Raw genomic sequence first — 21,447 nt, forward strand, 5'->3', positions numbered from 1 at the left:
AAGCATGCTTTCATGCAATTTTATTCAGCAACTAACCTCCCTTCTCTCTCTAGTTCATCTGTACTTTCATTAGCTTTTTTTTGGAAAACAGGAGCTAAGGTGTGGTGTTTCGTTAAATTGTAGAGCATTTGTAAACGTTTCAGCTCTTAAATGCTGGATGAAACCAGAGAAACAGCACGAGCAATCCAGAACCACGGGTCCAGAATTTTATTAAAAATGAATTAAATTTTATTAAAAATGAAGTAGTGTTTTCTTCAAGACTTGGTCTTTTCAAAAAGTTGGTATTTTAAAAGGATAAGGATAAGGAACTGTTGTGGCTTGACAAAAGAAGAAAAAAAGCAGAAGAAAAACAGCAAAACAAGAGACCAATAAACAAACCAACCACTCCTGGCAAATCAGCTAATACTGCAGTGACCCTTGTTACAAAAACAAATAAATAAATGATAAAATAAAATTGGTCCGATGACAACAATAATAGCAGTAACAATGATCATTTTCTGAGACTAAGGACCTCTGAATGTCGCCCAGGGTTTAGTCCCTGACTGTGTTTCTCAGATTTGAAGATTAGCCTTTTGTTTTAGCAGGGACTATTTCCATAGTTGTTTTTCTTGCAGTCTAGAGAGAAACAGCAAAAAATAAAACTGCTCATAAAATAGCTTTTTATATAGGTGTGTCAAATATGTCTAGACTTCAAGTATTGGGTTGCGGAGATTGGTACTGGGTAGCACCGCTGCATGTGGGGGATAGAAACCTAGGTTTTATTGTTTTTGCCGCGGCTCCTATGACATCACCGCAGAGCAGGAGTTACTGCACCTCGAAAGCGCTCGGAATCTCGCGACACTCTGGCTGGAGAGAAGCGCGTTTTTGTGGGCGGGGTGGGGAGAGAGTAACTTCCGGCCAGGCCGCTGTTTGGGTGGCGCGGCCGACTCCTCTCGGGCCTCGCCGCTTCGCGCTTCCACTGCCTTCCCCCCCGCCTCGTGCGGGGGGTTGGGCGGCCGCGGGAGGCCACTCAGACCTTCCCGGCGCCTGTGGTCGGCCCGGCGCTGTGGCTCTGCGCGCGGGGGCCCGGGGTCTCAGGGGCTGCGGCCTACCCGGGCCCGCCGCTCAGCCTCATGAGGCACAGCCTGACCAAGCTGCTGGCAGCCTCGGGCCGCGACTTCCCGAGCCGCCGCGACTTCCCGAGCCGCCGCGACAGCCAGGAGCCGCCCGCCACGCGCGCGCCTCCCCCGGACCCGACTGGGGCAGCCGCGGGGACGGAGACGTCAAGGCCCGGATCCCCTGACCGCGAGCAACCTCACGGGGACGGGGGCGAGCCGGAGGCCCAGAGGGGGAGTCGCGGCAGCGTGGCCGTGCGCGCGCCCGCGCCCTCGCCACTGAAGATGGAGGAGGAGGAGGAGGACGCGATCGCTATGGTCCCCAAAGAAGAGCAGGAGGACATGGACTTTCTCTCCGGGCTGGAGCTGGCCGATCTGCTGGACCCTCGGCAACCGGACTGGCACCTGGAGCCCGGGCTCAGCTCGCCCGGGCCCCTGTCCTCGTCCGGCGGAGGCTCGGATAGTGGTGGCCTATTGAGGGGGGACGACGACGACGAGACCGCGGCCGCAGAGATGCAGCGCTTTTCTGACTTGCTGCAGAGGCTGTTAAATGGCATCGGAGGCTGCAGCAGCGGCAGCGACCGCGGCGGCGGGGAAAAGAGGCGGAGAAAGTCTCCGGGAGGAGGCGGTGGCACCAACGACAACAACCAAGCGACGACTAAGAGTCCTCGGAAGGCGGCGGCGGCCGCTGCCCGACTTAATCGGCTCAAGAAGAAGGAGTATGTGATGGGGCTGGAGAGTCGAGTCCGGGGACTGGCAGCCGAGAACCAGGAGCTGCGGGCCGAGAATCGGGAGCTGGGCAAACGGGTGCAAGCACTGCAGGAGGAGAGTCGCTACCTACGGGCTGTCCTAGCCAACGAGACCGGACTGGCTCGCCTGCTGAGCCGGCTGAGCGGCGTGGGACTGCGGCTGACCACTTCACTCTTCAGAGACTCGCCCGCCGGTGACCATGACTACGCCCTGCCGGTTGGGAAGCAGCCTCAGGAGCTGCTGGAAGAGGACGACGCGGCGGGAGGAGTGTGTCTCCATGTGGACAAGGATAAGGTGTCGGTGGAGTTCTGCTCGGCGTGCGCTCGGAAGGCGTCGTCTTCTCTTAAAATGTAGGGTCAAGTAATCTGCTCTTTATCCGCGTTTACCCCTTTCTACACCCTTACACCATGTAAAACACCTTAGTGGGACATCTTCACCGGACGCATTTGAGAGGCGGAAAAAAAGTAATATTAAGTCTTTTAAGTGTTTAGCTAAAAGCATGAATGTGACACTGTAACCAACTCCTAATGATAACCTGTGACTATTAAATCTCTCTGACAGTTTCTTTTTTAGGTGATTTCCTTCCTGCCAGGCTCCGTTGTAGGGGTTACAGAACAGTCGTTCCCGCCTCACAACCTGGTAAGGATCCATCTCTTCACGTAACGCTCATGCTCTGCTGCTTAGCCTAATTTAATGGGCAAACATCTCAATGTGTGTGTGTGATACCTTTTTTGTTTGTTTCTTTTTTCTTTTTAAAGGTGGGAGGGCAGTCTTAATTTGGGCCTTGTCCACCCTGGAAACAGACTTGTGCTGGTCATTAATGTACTTAAGTTGCTAATGGTTGAAATAGCTGTTAAATGTGTCCCCTTGTTCAGAGTTTTGCGTGTACCTAGCTCTTCTGTCCCCAGTGTGGACATGGCCTTGGATGACATCGGTTCCAACTGTACACTGAAACCTGCTAATAGAGATACAGTTTGGAGACAGTGAAACAGGTGAAGTTGAATGGAAGTTCCGAGTTGTACAAGGTGCAAATTGGAATTCCAATTGTAGAGCAACTTTTCAAAGGTTGACAATAAGTATTGAGGCATGCGCAAATGTGGTATTTTTCTGGAGATGACAAATCTCCTAAAATACTTAAGAATGCCTTCTAGTTTTCAGTAGAAAATGCAGAAATACAATCTATTTAAAGATCCTAATATTTCACCACTTGAGAAGATGGAAATTAATTTACCCATCAGATTTGTGTTTTAATTAGAAGACGATAAATGAAATGTTTCTTTGAGGACCAGCACAGTATACCTATCAATGAGTATGAAGAAATTGTTGAAAGTATTTATTTTTGTTGTATTAAAATTTAGGCTAAATTTCTGTACGATTATTAGATATTGAAGGTTGTGAAATGTGAATGAAAACATGTAAAGTGAGGCTTCACAAAGAATCTTCTCCCTATTTCTAAAACTTTTGTCCTACTTAAAAATACTTTTTAAAACTAATTATATGATTGATACTGTTTTTCCAAAGATGGAAACATCTTTCTTCTATTGTCCACATGTCTAAATGTGTGTTCTGATGCTTTGAAATGCAAGAGATATATTAAATTCTTTGTGAAACATCACTGTTTGATAAAGGATATCCGTATTTAGCATCCTTGTTTTTCTTTGTGCTAAAGTGGATACAGCTGTTGGGGCAGAAGAGACGGGACCAGCTGCTGGCCACATTTCCTGCTTTATTTTAAAAGGTAGTATAAGAAATAAGGAAACAGAGGTAATATCAGGGCTTCTGCTGTCTTTTATTTTTAAAATGTTCATAATTAAGTATTTTCCAGCAGTCCAAAGATGTAAGTTATCTTACACATAAGATGTTTTATTTTGTTATTTGGTTATGGAAATGGAATCTTGTTCTTGCACAACTAACTGTAAATGTTTTGTTGCTAGATAATATGATTTTGAGACCTACATTAGTCTCTGGTTTCAGTATATCACATTTTGTAAAATTATCTACTGCACTTGAGCATGAATGGGTAGTAGCCAAACTCACAACTTGGAGTGACGGACCTGCTTCTACAAGGGTAGGAACAAGCCCCTACAATGCAGCTGCATGGATTTTAGTGCCTACTGAATTATATATATATACATATATATATAAACCAAAAGTAGTTGGAAATTTATTTCAAATGACTAATTTGTGCTTTTTCTGAAGTATGTTAAATGTAGCTTTTGAAACAGAAGCCTTGAATTGAAATTTAATACTTGAACATTTTTGTATATATTTCTTTGTATATAATTTTGTGCAGAACCGATGACAAAAATATGGTGTCATAATAAAATCAGGTTTGTTGATCTTTCAGTTATGGGCTCAAAGAATTTATTCATCTCTAACATGACATTGGAAAGTAATGGATGAAAATAGGAAAAATGGTTGTTGTTAATATAGACTTAATCAAAAGGTTCTGGAAGCAGTAAGTTTGTTTTCCTAAAAGATTATGCCATTTCTGTGGAATATTTTCTTAACCTCAGTGCTTTTCCTACATTTGAAGTGTGAACTTGGGGAGAATCAGTTTCTGAATTGGGATGTTTTGATATTCCAAGTAGAGTTTAAACTGTCATTTTATAAATGGCAGTTTGGAGAATTAGGAGTCTCAGCAGTGGCAAGATTAGAGTGTCCTATTTTTAAAGCTGCTTTCTTAGGTCCCTATGTCTTATTAACTGTCTTTTCTGTTTCCATTTCATTGTTTCTTTTCTAGTTTTGGTGACAGTGATTTTTGTCATTTTTTGCATCAACTCATGGTCTTGTTTTTACATGGTAACTGCATGTATTAGGACCTATCAGGGCCTTTAAATAAATTTGATCATATTTATGTGTAAGCACATTTTACTGTAAATGTTTGGATTTCTTAATTTACAGCAGTTGTTTATTTCAGTGTGTAGTAAACAGTATCTTAAGTGTCCTGTTCACTACTTGTTAATTAAAAAAGTTATTAATATAAAACTGTTGTCTTACTATTTTTAGAAAATTGTGTTGTGAATTAGTATTTTGATAGAGAGTTCTGAAATATAAAATAGATTGCTTTGAAATTTTCAGGTTTGGGTGTATTTACTGTGATGATTGAGAACAATTTAGTATTTGGGGAACTGTTTCAGGTTTTATTCCTGATTTTTCCCTGTGTAAAAATGATCGAAAACCAAAGAATGTAGCTTTTAAATACCTGTCTTCCTATGATAGTTAATATTCATACATTAATTGACTAACACATATTGGCATAGTATTTCTATCATAGTGACTTAAGTTTTTGTCCTTTTTTTAACCATACTTAAAAGTATGTTTGTTAAAAAATGTAGTCACACCTCTGGTATATCCAACAAAGTATTCAAAATATTTTAAATATCTGTACATTTCATACTCGCTAAATTAATCTTTTTCTCTTCTCTTTAAACAGCTTAGCAGTATCTGCAAAAACGAATCTTTTCCTACAACCTGTTAACTGACTGGACTGATGGTAACAGTAATTGTGGGAGCCATGTCGGTCAAAAATTTGGCATCTGCTGAAAAACATGAATGCCATTTCCAAGGTCCCAAATTACTTCTATACTGATTACACTTTCCAGAAATGGAGATATGAAAAGATTCTCTGGAATGCTTGAAAGACTTAATAGAGATCCATGAGACTAAGTTAATTTTGGAACAAAATTACACCTTTTTTTCCCCCATTCATGGCAATAACACTAAATTTATCACATACTTTTAAAAAATTGTAATTGGAGAAGAGAATTATAGTTTCATCAAGAAACATTAGATTTTACACAATCAAGGACATTAGATTTAGTGGGTTAGAATGACATAAATAGGCTAGCAGTGATCACAAACCTCTCGAGTGTATTTCTGGAATGTAAAGAGCTGCTGTGGAAGACAGACACCTTGTTGAGTAGAATGAAGTCTGTATCTAAAAGATTAGTGTTTTAAAATAGATGCATTGATTGTATGTTTTGAAAAAGTGATTCTGATAGACAATGTGTGGGTGCTAACTTAGGGTATCAAGAGCATGTGTGCAATCCCAGGGTTTGGCATCTTGGATCTTCTGAGTACTTGATCTCATTGAATGTGTTCAAGTTTCTGATGAATGATAGAGTTTCTATTGGTCTGTGTTAAAATTTCTGGAGTATTCTGTAAGAATCTTTATATTCTGGATGAGAAAGGCTAATTTCCTACTATAAGTAAAAAAGCACTCAGAAACCAGTCATTTTTCATTATTGTTGGAATCTGCTAATGCATTTGTCATCTGGTCTAGACTTAGTTATTTATTTATTTTTTGGTTCATTTGGGAAATATGCAGATAGAAGAGGAAGATGATATGAAATAGTTGGTTTACACTGTAACTTGGATACTCAAAATTCATTCAGGTTGCTTTTAGAACTGCAACGTAAAAATGTGCTGGGATAGTTTTAGCATAGTAAACAGTTTGCACTTATCAAGCAGCTTGGTTATATCATTGGATTCTGAATTACTAAGTTGATTATATACCATCTGTATTACCTAAGAAATTAATGTAGTAATTATATTATTTTTACTTTGATCAATTGAATTACTCATTAGTTAAAAGTGAGAATGTAGGTGGGCAGCTTTGTATCAGAAAACCTTTGCTTTTGCTATTATTCCTTGTAAAATAGGCAATCATATACAAAGCACATTTTTACATTGCAGTTCTAAAAGTAAAACATTAAATCATGGGGACTCTAGAATGAAAGCAAAAGAAATCACATAACTAACCTAGGGCAAGATACTGTAAACACCTTCCCTTTCTCTTGGAAACTTCCTTCCCTCATAATTATACTCTTAAAAAAACTGAATAGAGAATACATTTTGTGTGTTTTTTGAAAGAACAAGTCACAGCATTCTGAAAACTGCTACATTTGACTAATATTTTAGTAATGACCTTGTTTTGTTGATGGAGACAAGGGTCTTGCATTGGATGAGAAATCACCAGCTAGCCTCAAACCTGAGGCCCTGCCTTTTCTTCCCACTTGCTAGGCACGCCATGGTATTTTTTTTCTTTCAATAAAAGCCTATTTAACACATCCAAAAATGCTGCCTTTTCTAAATCAACAAGACCCAGTATTTAGAAGGAATAGTTTAAATGTACTGTAAAGGAAACCATACTTAGTATGGTTCTAGACTTTGGTATTCTCTTCTGTTACTAGCTTACTTTATGGAGAATTGATGTAGTGTGTATTACCGAGACTGTATCCAAATTTCATGATCTTAGAAGCTCTGCAGTTAGTGGATAATACCAACAATGCAGGATTTGTGATCACAGGAATTGTTAGTGTTCATTCTAATTCCAAAAGGTAGTAGTTTAAACAAGGATATGAAACACTTGGGAAGAATACAGATCACTCCAGAAACAAAAAAATGATCTAAGGAAATGATTCCGCAAACATAATTCAGAAAACAGAATAGTAAGGGTAAAGCTGGTGCTGTGCTAGGGAAGTAAAATGAGCGAGGTTCCTCTGAGTAACTGAGGTTAACTTGCTCAGCACCATCCATGGGGGGAGGAGGAACTAAAGTACTCCATAGTAGGTAGAAGCTTCGATAACTTTCTAAATTCTGTAGCTTTACAGGCTATAGGCTGGGATTAATCCTTTATGAAGAAACACCCCGAATTAAGAAAAAATACTTTCCATTTTGGCTTTGGGAGGATTGTGGCTCTGTAGATAGTTTTTTCTTCTTGTGTTTTCTACCAAACTAAATGCTTTAGTGTAAAGGAGTGGTATTAGGAATGGATAAGAAATAGCATTGGGCAAACAAGAGAAATTGCTCAATTCTTGTTTGTTGAGCTAGGGATTAAACCCAGGACCTCATGTATGTTTTAATAGTCAGTCTGCCACTAATTTACATTCCCAGTCTCACAACTATGCCCCTTTGGTAGCTTTTATTGGAATTCCACATTTTGTGTAGTCTTTAATTGCAGGTCAGAGTTGTACCTTGTGAAAAACCTACAAGTATACTTTCAATATTGCAGGCAGATAATTTTCAACATTTTATTTTTGTACATATTTGCTTCAAATCATTGAATTTCTAAATCAGGTTCAGGTAACTGAAGGGCCTTTATGAGGAGTTTATATTGTCTAGACCCAAGATATGCTGCAAAAGCAGTCTGAAGTAAAGTAGGAAATAACATTTTTCTAAAGACAGGCTTAGAAATAGTAATCCAGTAATTGAAGATGTTTCCCCTCTGTGGTAGAGGACTTGATTCATACCTGTAAGAAAGCATATTAAGGATCAAACATAAATCTATTATAAGTTATTGTAAACATATATACAGTCTTCTTACTGGTATATATTCGTTGTTGGGTTTCATAGACACTTTGATTACTGCCATTCTCTTTTGTGTCTTATTCTTAAAAAATGGTTTGGCTTTTTTGTGCCTTTTGTCTAGTTCCCCTCCAAAACTACACAGAATATATTGCTAAAAGAATTCAAGAGTAACTGGAATTGTGGAAGGCTTATAGGTAGCAGTTTTCTGATAGCTTATTTATTCCTTTAGGACAAACACACAAACTCTCAATGTTATATGTAGTACAGCTGTTAGCTAGACCTACAGCACTCACACTGGCTTGTTTTGTAGCAAGCATTTAATATACAAATAAAGGTTAGTGACCTGAACTGAACACCAATAGGCACAGCATGACAATATCTTAAAAATTCCTGAAATGACTTAACATAAGGATATATTTGCTCTTTTTAAGTTCAGAGTTCCTTAGACAGTCGTATAATTGAGGGTTTTTAAATAAGAACATAGTCCTACCTGGCAGCAAGGCCCCCATTCACGGGTATAGCCAAAAGGATGGGGTACAGACCACCCAGAACAAAACCAACTAGTGCACCCCGTGTTGTCGTACAGATTTCACAGTTCAAATTACCTAGGAAATAAGTGATTATGATATTTAAGCAAATGTGACTTAAAGAATATAAGGTTCACATTTTATTTTCAGTGACACAGCAAAAATGGTGCATATCATGTCAAAGGAATAATTATAGAGGATGGACTGTAGCTTGGTGTGAATACATGCTTAGCATGTATTAAGGCCTTGGATAGGAAATACTGATAAACAGGAAAACAAATCTTGACTCTGGATTCTCAGAAATTTGGATTATTATTTAGGAGAAAACACAAAATTGACCCCTTTCCCCAATCTGTTTTTAATAAGAAGGGTCATGCATATAGAACACATAACAATACATGTTCAGGACACATGGGACACTATGTCTTTCATTTTGCTAAATGCTGCAATGCACATAGTACTTCAGAGATTACAGAGTTGTATTCCCACAACATACTTATACTTTAAAGAACTTTCATACAGGGCTGGAGAGAGATCTCAATTAAGAGCAATGGCACTAAGTGCTGAGTTCAATTACCAGCACCCACGTGGCAGCTCACCCTTATCTGTAACTAGTATATGGGGTCCAGTACCACTACCTGGTGTGCAAATGTACAGTCAGACAAAACACATACCTAAATAAAAACATCTTTTTAAAAAGAGAAAACTTGCATATAATGTGCAAATTAACAAGAAACAAAGGCAGCACTGGGAATGCTGCTTCAGGTCAGGGAAGTGTGTGACTGACGGCTGTGGATATGTACTCACTGGTTGGTTGGCAGACCTAAGCTGAATCAGTTGTTGAATAGATTTGGTCTTCCCTAAACACTTCATTAAAGCTCACACCTACTCGGTTCTAATCCTTCAGTTTTGAGTGAAGTATATATAAGTGTATATAGTATGCATAAATGCAGGCTTGGATGATAATGAAATAAAACATACCTGTACTCAAAGGTAAACTTACAAAACTATGGTAGGACAGGTTTGCTGTCAAAAATGGGATCACAGCCATTGGCAAGCTAGATGCTACTCGAGCTTGTGTCACGTTCAAAATTCGCCGAAATAGACTGTTTGCTATTAGGCCCCCAAAAGCAGCATTAAGTCCAATATATGCTGATCCATATTCAAGCAGATTCCTGAGGATGAGGGAAATAACCTGTTTCAGTTCTCTTACTCCGGTATGTTAGAGAACTTATCAGTACCCTGGGAAGAATCAGACAAACTTAACCCTTGCAGGATCATAAAACCAAAATAAAATTATAGCTTCACATCGACATTTCTATTCTAAAAAGACTTGAGACAATGGCACTAGCTGTATGCATTTTGTGATTTTAGTAAAGAACTGTTTAGAACTTTGCCAGTAATTATGTAACAGGAAACAGCTCTGAAGAGGAAGATGCCTGGCTCTTGAGCTTTCATAATACTTAAAAGCACAACACATTCTAAGGTAGTACTATTTATTAATTACCAACTTAAACCCATTGTATCTATAAACAACTTCAGATATACATCCAATCTGTATGTAACAGAGTTAGTGTGTTTGCATGTTATAATGAGGCTATTATAGGTAGTTTATATGTTTTCACTGCTTGTTTTGTGAGCTGCAGTATGGTCTACTGTTTCATGTTTCCCATTTTTCACCTCCCCTAGGTTCTGTAATTTTATTTATTTTAAAACTATTCTAAGTCATCACTACTGAAGTGTTGCACACTGTAAGATCATGCTTTCATTTCATTCACTGAGAACCAGTTTTGTAAAGGTGCCTTGTTGCTAAAGGCACAAGGAAAACTGCATTCTGCTTTGGAGGTTCTCATAGTTGGCTATGTGAGAAGAGACTGAAGTTGAGGTTTTCAGAAGTCTAAAGATGGCTCAGGAATTAGAAAACTATTAAAGAACTACAGCCCCAGTGTGAGAAGCCTGAATTTTGTAGGGTTAAAGAAATGGGAACTTGAGCACGTTTACAAATATTTAATAGATAAAAGCCATGAAATAGGACTCACCCCTATTTTAACCATGCTCAGATATAGTGGAACTGAAATTTGAAAAGAACACTTGGTTGTTTCCCAGCTATACTGTTAATCTGCTGTGGTTTTAAAATGAAACATCTCTATTGTTTGCAAGCTAAATCTTAGTTGAGTTTCAGCTCAGTTTCCAGTGATCCTCGCTGATTTGATTTAGATCCCACTGGAAGCCCGCTGTCTTCCTGTGTTCAGTCATCTTCTAACTTCTTACACTAGGCATCACAGCTTCCCGTACCTCGTGTAAGTGCTCTGTTCTGATTCTCAGGAAACAACTAAATGGGGGTGTCTATGTAGGTAGGGTGGTGGTGAGAGACACACAGCAGCGTAGATTTATCAAGTTCTTCACGGCCGCTCAATTAAAGGTTCTCTCTTAGAAGATGGGAAGTGCCAACCAAAAGTGGAATTGGTGTGACTTCCACACCCGAAGATGCAGCAGTTGCCACAGTAATGTTCCACATTTTCTACCTCAGCTGTCTGTACCTACTTTGCCAGTGCCTCTAACTCAAACTGGCTGGAATAGACAGTAAAGTTATCTGGTTTTTTTTTTTCATTCTCGGAACCCTATTATAGGCACCTCTTGATGTTTCCTCAAATATGACAGATTCTGGCTTAGTCACTTCTATGATCCTGTTCCTGTTCTTCCTACACCTTTTCCTCTTCTCAAAGGTTTCATGACTGGGCAGAATCAACCTGACAGACAACCTTTGAGTTGCATACTTAGGACCCACACGGAAGGGCAGAACAGACTCCTGAAAGTTGTCCTCTGACCTCAGCACAGGTGCATAGACCCAGGTCAACATGACCTTACTGTAACTAACCCACTCAGACTTTCTGATGGACAAGAAGGTATGAGTAGTCTGTGGAAGTGCACTGTACTTGCCTATACTACCTTTTCAATATCAGCATGCTTCTTAAATTATCCTTTTCATCCTAAAGATCTTTAAACATCCATTTCTCTGTCATTCCATCTATCAAAGTACTCCATGGTACTCTTACTAAAGGTAAGCATATAGAAATACATTGAGAAGATAAGAGATAGGGTAACATGAAAAGGTCTTTTAAGTTTATTTGTAAGTGGATTCATACAGTTTTACATCACCCTAAAAGCTGAATGGAAAGGTGGGTTCATCAATTATATATTTCCAAAGATGAGTTCTAAGTTTCAGCTTCCACAATGAGTTATACAGTGCACAAAATGGTTAGTGTCTCTGGGTTTCAGTTTTTTTTTTTTTTTTTTCCCATCAAAGCAAAAAATACAGCGCAGTTTCCTTTGGTATCCTCTGTTATTTATGCACAATTCTTCAAATTTAAGATAATCTTATAAAATTTTGGTAAAAACATACTAAGGAATCTTACCTGTCTGATTCTGGAAGTTGTTTGATTTTTCTGGGTATGATATTAAATATTAAATCATCTTTGTTAGTACTTGGTTTATGACTTTCCATCTTGGACCTAAAAAACAACAATCCCATTTAAAAAATAATTGTAAGAGTTGTAGATTAACTTTATAATCTGAAAGGTCAATGTATATATGGCATACAGCAAAAGATTCCCTTCTCCCAATTAAGCATAACAGAAGCCTGAACATGAAAAATAGCACAAGACAGACACTCCACAATCTTGGTTTCCTAAGCAATTACTATGAGCATGAAACAGATACAAACTGATTTAATTCAGACATGGTGTCATGCCTGTAGTTCCAACAATTGGGGGGTGGGCCCAGCAGGATCAGCTCAGGGCAATCCTTGAATATACTTCAAGAGGAAAACTTACCACAGGAAAACAAAACCCAAAGAGCTTGTGCTAAATAGACCTCGGAAGGGTAAGGGGGAGCTTAACATCAGGAAAACAAAACAGAACAAAACAAAAACAAACCAACAGCCAGTAAACCTTGACAGAAACATTAGGTAGTAAACTAAGATCACATAGTGGTGTCATTTAGGTACACAAGTAGTAAAATTAGAAAATCTCACTTGGAAGCATTGAGGAAAGCCATGCCATGCTGCTGGTGGAACTATACATTGTATTTCAAGTAAGTGTAAGCACTTTGTAAAGACAGTTTGGTGTGAGGCGTTAGAGAGATGGCTCAGTAGTTGAGAGTGAACACTATTGGAACAGATGAGGATTTGCTCTTCAGCTCTATAATGGGTTTGCTGAACTGCCCATAACTTGTTCCAGGGAGCTGGAATCCTCTTCTACCTTCGTTGCATTGCAGGTGTGAACATTAGCTCACACTTGGGCACATACACGCGATGAAAAGTAAAAATCTGGGGCTGGAGAGATTGCTGAAGTTATGAGCACGTGCTGTTCCAGAGGACCCAGGTTCAAGGACTAGCACCCACATCGAAGCTCACACCTCTAACTCCAGGCCTAGGGCGATATGATGCCTTTTTCTGGCCCACAGTACACACGCACACAGACCCTTTAGATGGAAAGTGGCTTATAGGCCAGTATACATATGATGAATATCAGAGAGTAGAATGGCAGGTTTGCAGAGATTCGGCTCTTTAAAAACATACTTCCGAGTGAAGTGACAGGAAAAGCAAAAGTCTGCCGCCTGTCGTGACTACTATTGGGACACTGAGGAGAAGGGTTGTGAGTTCCTGGGTGTGGTGACACATTATTGGGAAACTGAGGCAGGAGGTTTGTGATTCCTGAATGTACTACAAGACCCTATTTCAAAAGATAAAACAGTAGCAATAAATCCAAACCCAGAAATAACCTGATATAAATCAAGACTGTCATGGGTCACCTGTGACAACACTGGAGCAATGTCTTAGCAAATCTTGGGTACCTGTTATATATATATAGAAATGACTTGGAAAATGGTGCATGTGCAAAGTTCCATAAATCTCGACTTAAAATTAGCCTTGAAAATGCAATGCAGATTTAAAAGTTTAAGTCAAGTTCCCAGGCTTCAAGTCCCGTTTCTTCTTCCTGTTATTATTTCTCGGTTAATAAATTCCCATCAGAGAAAATGACACCTTGAAATACTACAAAGATTTCCAAAAGTTTCTGCATTAAAACCGAGCATCGGAAAATTAAACTTAGCCAAGGTTACCTTGTAAATCGGCAGTAATTCTGAAATTAAACTCAAAAAATTCAGCCAGGTATTCCCCTCGGGGGTGCAACTGAATACCCGGTCAGCACACACAGCTTCCCGGTCTCCTCTCCCGACACTGGCACAGTTTACTCACCACTCGGCAGAATGACGGCAGCTTATGGCCGCCTCCCGCGCCCGAATCTACCACAACCTTCGCTAGGGTTGCTTGGGCTCCATCTTTGGTTCACACGTGACTCTCCGCCTCTGTTTCCTGTCCCGGAGCTTCCGGTCCGGGAGACGCTAAACTACGGACTCCCGGGGTTGGGGTACAACCTGCACAAACAGCCCTCCGGCGGTGGCTGGGTGCCTGACACCGCCCCGCCTGGGCACGCAGCCCTACTTCCGAGGACCCCAATGTGGTGTGGGCCGCGTGGCAGCCGCTCGGCTACCGGCTGGTGAAGGTAGCTCTGGCAGTGAAGTTAGCCCGAGGCTGACTTTTTTCCCCTCCATCTCTCCCTTGGATCTTCAGGTCTTTGTGTCATTTTGTGCTGTGGGTAACTTCCAGCAGAAAATGAGCAATTCCAGAGCGAGCGCTTGTTTTTTTCTTCAGCATTCCTGGTGTCCTCCAGAACACAACTTATGTGAAACAGGTGGATATAGTGAAAAAGTAACCATTTAGAAATAAGGGAGCGGGCCGTGATAACGCACGCCTTAATCCCAGAATTCAGTAGCCTGAAAGGTAGAGATTTTTCTGTGGATTCCAGGCCAGCCTGGTCTACGTCTTGTGAGTTCCAAACAAAATAGCCAGGGAGCCTAGGGTATAAGTCAGCACCACTGGAAACCAATTTTATGAGCTCCGGTCTCAGTTCTCTGCTTCTGTAAAACAGGAAAGGAGCTTCAGCCCCACTCCTCTTCACTTCTCTTCCTCTCTTCATTGCTTCTTTTCCCCCTCCTTAGCTTCTTCCAACCAGTCACACCAGGCAGAAAAATCTCATGAACTGCAGACAGCTCCTCTGGAACTGCTCCTGCAGTGGCAGGAATGGTGGTAGGAATGGACAGCTCTTGTGACAGCTGCAGGCTAAAAAGATGTCCTGGGGTTGCCATTTTGGCAGAAGCCATCGTTTTGGACGGCTACTGTGGGACTTCTTATTTTGGCAGTCTTGGGCTGGGGCGGGAAGTTGTGGCTTGGCACTGCTTTGATGGCGTGTGTGTGTGTGTGTGTGTGTGTGTGTGTGTGTGTGTGTGTGTGTGTGTGTGTGTGATTGCTCAGGGATTACATGCACACACATATGTTTACCGCTCCAGAAGTGGGACCTGTGACAATGGAGCTGATAAATGAGGCAGACTAAAGCACCATTCAATAGCCAACTTTATTCTGAGCATCAGACAATTTTACTGCAAGGGCTAAGAGGAATCACATGAGCTAAGTGTACCCTCAGAAGGTCAAGCCACGTGGAGGACATGCTTTTCCATACAGGCATATAAATAAATAACAATAGCCAGTTGTAATGAATAATTTGAAGTTAACTTACTCCTATCCCCTTTATCTGGAGGGGCAAGAAAGCATCATTCAAGAACAATTCAGTAGTTTTGAAGAAATGGAGGTCACAAAGCTCTTGTCAGGACTTCTTGGAGTTTTCTCACAATCACTCAGAACTCACATGGTCATTCATGGACTGTGTTCTGGCACACATGTGTGGGTGTGAACACACTCGTGTACATGTGGTTAGCAGAGATCAGCGTTGGGTATCTTCCTCTATTACTATCGGATTATTGTTGGGACAGGGTCTGTATGGAACCTGGAACTCACCAACTCAGCAACAATAGCTGCTGGCAACCCCAGGATCCTCCTGTTCCCCAGAACCAGGATCACACATGTGCTCACCATACCTAATGTTTTACATAGGTAAGAGGATCCAAATTCAGGTCCTCAGAATACATACGCTATCATTTTTCCTTTCAACATTTTTAAAAAAGAAATCTTAAAATCTTTAAAAACAGTAACGTATATATTTACTCTTTTACTTGTCATTTTCAGGGCTCTTCATTCATTTTCTAAATCTAGAACTCAAAATCCTAGGATGCATATCTTCTGGGGATGAATTTGTTCACATTTTATGAGTCTAAGGAAATCTCTACTTAACCTACCTAGTTAAGTATTGGTTTGTAGAAATGCTACTGATTTTGTACCCTGATTTCATAATCACCTTTACTAAACTTATTCCTATGAATAGTTTTTAGTGGAGTCTAGGTATTCTTCTGGGTTCATAAATGTATCACCTACAAACAAGGACACATAATTATTCTCCTTTCTGATTTGAATACCCTCTGTTCTTTTTCTTCTCTAATTGCCTTGGCTAGTACTTTATTGACACTGTGTTGCAGAAGAATGGTGATGAGGTTATTCTTGTAGGAAATACATCACCTTTACCCCTGTGAGAATGAGGTTAACGATAGAGGTGCCATAGATGCCATTTATTATGATGAGATATATTTCTCCAATATTTAATTTGCTCAGTTTTTATCATGAAGGGATCTTGAATTGTTTCAAATTTTTCTGCAACTGTGGAAACAATAATATATAGCTTTGTCCTAAGTTAATTTACTAGGATGTATTTCATTTACTGATTGGTGTGTATAGAACCATTTTTGCATTCTCAGAACACTTCTCACTCATCTTTTTGACACACTGTTGGTTTGCTATGTACATTAATTTTTAAATAAAAACGTTTGCATTTATTTATTTAGTGTTTGTCTGTGCTTGCTGATCACGGTGCATATACAGAGGTCACAGAATGATGTGTGGAAGTCTGTTTAATCCTTCTACCATGTGGGTCCTAGGGATTGAACTCAGGTTGTCAGGTTTGGCAGCAAGTGCAATTACTGGCCATCTTAATTACTACATTATTGCTGTGAGGAAACACCATGGCCAAGGCAACTTTTAAAATAAAGCATTTAGTTAGGGGCTTGTTTATAGTTTGAGAAGGCTAGTCCATAATCATCATGATCGGGAGTGTAGTGGCAGGCAGGCAGGCAGGAATGGTGCTAGAGAGGTCGCTGAGAGCTCAGAACTGATTCACAGGAGAGAGGAGGAATGGAGGGAGGGAGGGAGGGAAACTCCCCTCCAGTAATACACCTCCTTCAGTTAGGATATACCTCATACTCCATCCTTAACAACCCACCAACTAGGGACTAAGCTTGCAGACGTAGAAGTGTGTCAGGGCCATTTTCACTCAAACCACCACAACCACCGAGCCATCTTGCTGGTAATAGCAGCTGTAAAGGTAGCTGCAATAGTCTGTTTTTGTTCCCACAGTGTCATTTGCTGAAGCCCTAACTTTCATGGTGCAATGAGATGTCCTCAATAGCCTCACAAATTTGAACACTTGGTCCTTGGTTGGTGGTGCTGTCAGTGCCATTTGCAGGGCTTAGCAGGAATGGCCTTGTTAGAAGTATGTCGTTGGGGACAGATTTTGAGATTTCAAAAGCCCCATGGCTTCCCAGTTGCTGTTCTCTGTTTTATGTTTACACTCAAGATGTAAGCCCTCAGCTTCCTGTTCCTGCCTTTGTTCCTCCGTCATGTACTCTAATCCTCTAGAGCCCAAACGAACTCTACTACAAGTTGCCTTAGTCATGTGTTTATTATTGCCGTGTGTTATATTATATATTATTATTGTATGTAGTACATTATATGTATGTATTTATCTTAGATTTCCATTGCTGTGAAGAGACACCATGACCAAGGCAACTCTTATAAAGGGCAACATTTAATTGGGTCTGGCTTACAGGTTCAGAGGTTCAGTCCATGATCATCAAGGCAGGAAGCATGGCAGCATGCAGGCTGGCATGGTGCAGGAGAAGTTGAGAGTTCTACACCTTGTTCCAAAGGCAAACAGGAGAAGATGTCTTCCAGGCAGCTAGAAGAAGGATCTGAAAGCCCATCCCCAAAGTGACACATTTCCTCCAACAAGGCCACACCTCCTAATAGTGCCGCTCCCTGGGCCAAGCATATTCAAACTATCATGGTGTTATTAATAGAAAAGCAATTAAGATGATAGTGTTAGGAACTGGGGTCTGTGGAATGTACTTAAGACTTTGCCCTTAGGAATAAGATAGTATTTTTATATAAGAGACTCCTGAGACTTTGTTTGCTCCATCCCCTGGAAATAACACAATAAAAAGGGGCCATCTTTGATATGGAAGGTGGGCCTTCCCTAGACACCTATCTTAGGGTTACAACAGCTGGGATTAACCACCATGACCAAAGCACCTTGGGCAAGAGTTTAGTTGGCTTCTGCTTCTATATCACTGTTCATCATTAAAGGAAGTTAGGGCAGGAACTCAAACAAGCTAGGAATGTGGCTATTGTTTGCTGGCTTGCTCATTTTGGCTTGTTCAGTCTGCTTCCTTACAACACCCAGGGCCACCAGCACAGAAATGGATCCACAATGATCTGTACCCCCTACCCTATCAACCACTGAGGAAATACCCTAGAGTTGGTATATGCTTCCTCTTATGGAGGCATTTTCTCAACTGAGGTTCTCTCCTTTAGGATGACTTGTAGCTTGTGTCAAGTTGACAAAACTAACCAGCACAGCACCAAAACAGCAAGTTCCTTGATCTTGGATTTTTCCTCCTTCAAACCGTGAGAACATCCTGCTGCTCTAAGCCCGTTGGTACCATTTCTTTCAGCATCTCAAATAGATTGACAGCAGCTAAGAGACTTAAGAGTTCGGTAGTGTTTTGATCTCTCCATCCTGTTTAATATACATGTGAGTTTTAATCTTCATTTCAGAGATGTAGCATACTCAAAGTCATCCTGTGGTCAGTAATGAAGCTGGGCTTTGATCCATTAGAATCTTGTTGCTCTCCATGACTAATTCATTTTCACCTTCCAGCTAAGGCTTAACAGGCCAGTTTTGATTTTTGAAAATATGTGCATGTTTATATGTGTGCTTGTCTGTGTTCCTGTGCACACATGTGTGCGTTTGCCTGTGCTCATGCATTGACACCCAAGGAGAGCATCTGGTGTCTTCCTCTATTATTCTGTCTTGCTTTTGAACCAGGGTCTCCTGAATTGGACTTTGTGGTTTTTGGCAAGTCTGGTAAACATAGGACCCACTGTTCCTTTTGTCTCTGCCCAACTCAGCACTGGTGTTGTAGGCATGCGTGGGTTGATGCCCAGCTTGTTACGTGGGTGTTAGGATCCCAACTGTGGTCCTCATGTCTGAGCAATAGTGCTCTTAAACTTTGAACCATTTCTCTAGCCCTAGAAAGGACAGTTCGAAGTAGATAGGTATGGTATGGTGACGCAGCTTTCAAATGGCAGAGGAAATGACAAAAGGCCAACCTTGCTGTATTTTCGATGTTATCAGTTTCTAATATAACCATATAAAAGAATGACCTGTGGGATTTTATTCCACAACCTTTCTCATCAATGTTCATTTTCAGAATTCTTTAGATTTTGTCCTTCTTGAGAGCAGTAACTGAATCATTACGCTTCTGGTTTTTAATGCTGACATACAGATGTATGATATTTAAATTGTAAGCAAGGGTTGGGGATTTAGCTCAGTGGTAGAGTGCTTGCCTAGCAAGTGCAAGGCCCTGGGTTTGGTTCCCAGCTTCGGAAAAAAAGAAAAAAAATAAATAAATTGTAAGCAAAGACAATTTGTGTGAATAAGAGCATGCTTAGTGTACTGATTCAGGGTAGAGAGCAGAGGGAGGTTTTGCTGTAGGAGACATAGATGGCCTTATGTTCACAGATAACAGAGGGGCAGTGGTTCTCAACCATCCCAATGCTGAGACCTTTAGTTACATTTCTTCAGGCTGTGGTGGTACCCCCAAATATTAAATCATTTTCATTGCTACTTAATAAGTGTTATGCATTGTAAATATTTTTGGAGATAGAGGTTGTCAAAGGGGTCACGACCCACAGGTTAAAAACATGGAGTTGTCTGTCAAAGGGAGAGATGTATAACTTGTTTTCTACCCAGAAGGCTGGGAGTGGACATGATTAATAGCCTGGTAACCTTTGTGCTATTTGTGTGGCTTAGTCCACACTGAATCTTCCTCCAGTCCCTTATGAGATTGCTTTTCTCAGGCAATCTATTAAACCTGTCTTTATGAAAGATGTCACATGTACTTTACAAAGAGTTTTAATGCAGTCATGTCCTAGGCTTTGTTGTGCACATGGAATTGAGTTAATTATCACTGGGAAACTTTTACCAAATTGTGCTGTGCTTAAATATGCCTAAAATAAACTACAGAAGGTCAGATTCATGAGGTTTGAACCAAATCTGGCTATTGAGTGATGTTGAACTGAACTGTCTTCTTGCCTACTTGGATCATCACTCTGCTAGCTCTGGTGGTCAGAGACCCCTACAATGGCTGCCCAATGTGTGCAGTTTGACTCTCAGAGAAGGTAAGAAACTTTTCTGCAAATAAAAGTGGAGAGTAGGGGCTGGGGATTTAGCTCAGTGGTAGAGCGCTTACCTAGGAAGCGCAAGGCCCTGGGTTCGGTCCCCAGCTCCGAAAAAAAAGAACCAAAAAAAAAAAAAAAAAGTGGAGAGTAGGAGTTTAGTTCTCTTACCCACAACTGTAACTGATAGAGCAAAATAAGCATGGGTTCTTCTCTGTCCTCTGGGGTAAAGTGTTGTAAGACCCCAAAGTGGCCCTACCTCAGGGCACAACCCACAGATCACAAATAGACAAGGAGACCACTGCAATGGCAAGAGGTTTAATCCACATATGTGGGGTTGCTTATTCACACAGAGAGAGGCAACCCCGAACCCAAAAAGCACACAACTTTTATTCTTTATAGAGGGCAGACTTCAGCAACAGGGTTAGTTGGCTTATTCTCATTGGTGGTACACAGGAGAAAGGATCTGGTCAGGTATTGTTCAAGGGGCTGTTCTTGGCTCAGTTAGACACTTTCGTCATCCAGCCCTTCACCTGGCCTTGGAGAATCACTGGGAAAGGGCTAAGTTGGCAAGTCCCCCCAGAAGGGAGGAGGAACTGGGTGGTCAGGCAGGGTCAGGATGACATCTTGTGGTTGTTCTCAGGATTTACCACAGGGAGGGGTAGGGGGGGTCTTTTTGAGAACAGTTGTTTTGTTTTGGCTAGTTTCCATTAAGCCTGGTCACTCTGACCACCAAGACCTTGCTCCTGTATTCCCAAAACTTCTTTCTTACAGCTTTGTTTCTCATATCTATGAAACTTTATTTCTTCAAAAACATTTTATACAGTTGTTGAAATGTTTGTCAAGATCCAGAGAAAAATTATTAAGACCAATTGCTCTGCAACTTTGTAAGTGACTAAAATTCAACCACTTGTGTTGGTAACTGGAAGCACATAGGAGCTAATACAAAAAGAGCCCAGAAAGGGGGAATAAAATCCCTGAAAATTATTTGGGAACGTGGACCCTTTCAGATGGACCAGTAAAAAAACAAACTGTAAGCTGGACACATTTTGGCAGAGCCAGGTGAGTGGACTCTGCAGCCACTCTTGTAGTACTGAGCCAGGTGTGTTCAAGGCTGGCCTTCCTGTGTGATCTGACCAGAATTCAGAGCCCTCTAGCTCTGCAGCCCCTTCTGCTGCCCATCTCCAGCCCAGTGGGGAGGGGAGTCTAGTGACAGCTTGAGTTGGGCATAGGCACTGCTACA

General features: G+C 41.0%; 2 protein-coding genes across 6 annotated transcripts; one reads left to right on the top strand and one right to left on the bottom strand.

Moving 5' to 3' along the window:
• Positions 1-594: 594 nt before the first annotated feature.
• Positions 595-6,924, top strand: Crebzf (CREB/ATF bZIP transcription factor). 4 transcript variants are annotated; one of them, NR_073441.1, is given in 4 exon segments: positions 595-2,194; positions 2,406-2,483; positions 3,514-3,582; positions 5,281-6,924. NR_073441.1 is itself a non-coding variant. In NM_001271791.1 (1 exon segment), a coding segment is annotated over 1 exon segment (1,086 nt). In that variant the 5' UTR covers positions 595-1,112; the 3' UTR covers positions 2,199-6,924.
• A 941-nt stretch (positions 6,925-7,865) lies between these two features.
• Positions 7,866-14,027, bottom strand: Tmem126a (transmembrane protein 126A). Of its 2 annotated transcripts, none has more exons than XM_087656571.1 (5): positions 13,805-14,027; positions 12,100-12,195; positions 9,665-9,858; positions 8,647-8,761; positions 7,866-8,098 (listed from the first exon to the last, which is right to left on the bottom strand). In XM_087656571.1, exons 2-5 carry the CDS (start codon positions 12,186-12,188, stop codon positions 7,906-7,908), a joined length of 591 nt encoding a protein of 196 aa, XP_087512697.1. In that variant the 5' UTR covers positions 12,189-12,195; positions 13,805-14,027; the 3' UTR covers positions 7,866-7,905.
• Between the last annotated feature and the right edge of the window lie 7,420 nt (positions 14,028-21,447).

This window comes from Rattus norvegicus, chromosome 1 (genome assembly GCF_021556685.1).
Source record: "Rattus norvegicus strain SHRSP/BbbUtx chromosome 1, alternate assembly SHRSP_T2T, whole genome shotgun sequence".
Taxonomy (NCBI): Eukaryota; Metazoa; Chordata; class Mammalia; order Rodentia; family Muridae; genus Rattus; species Rattus norvegicus.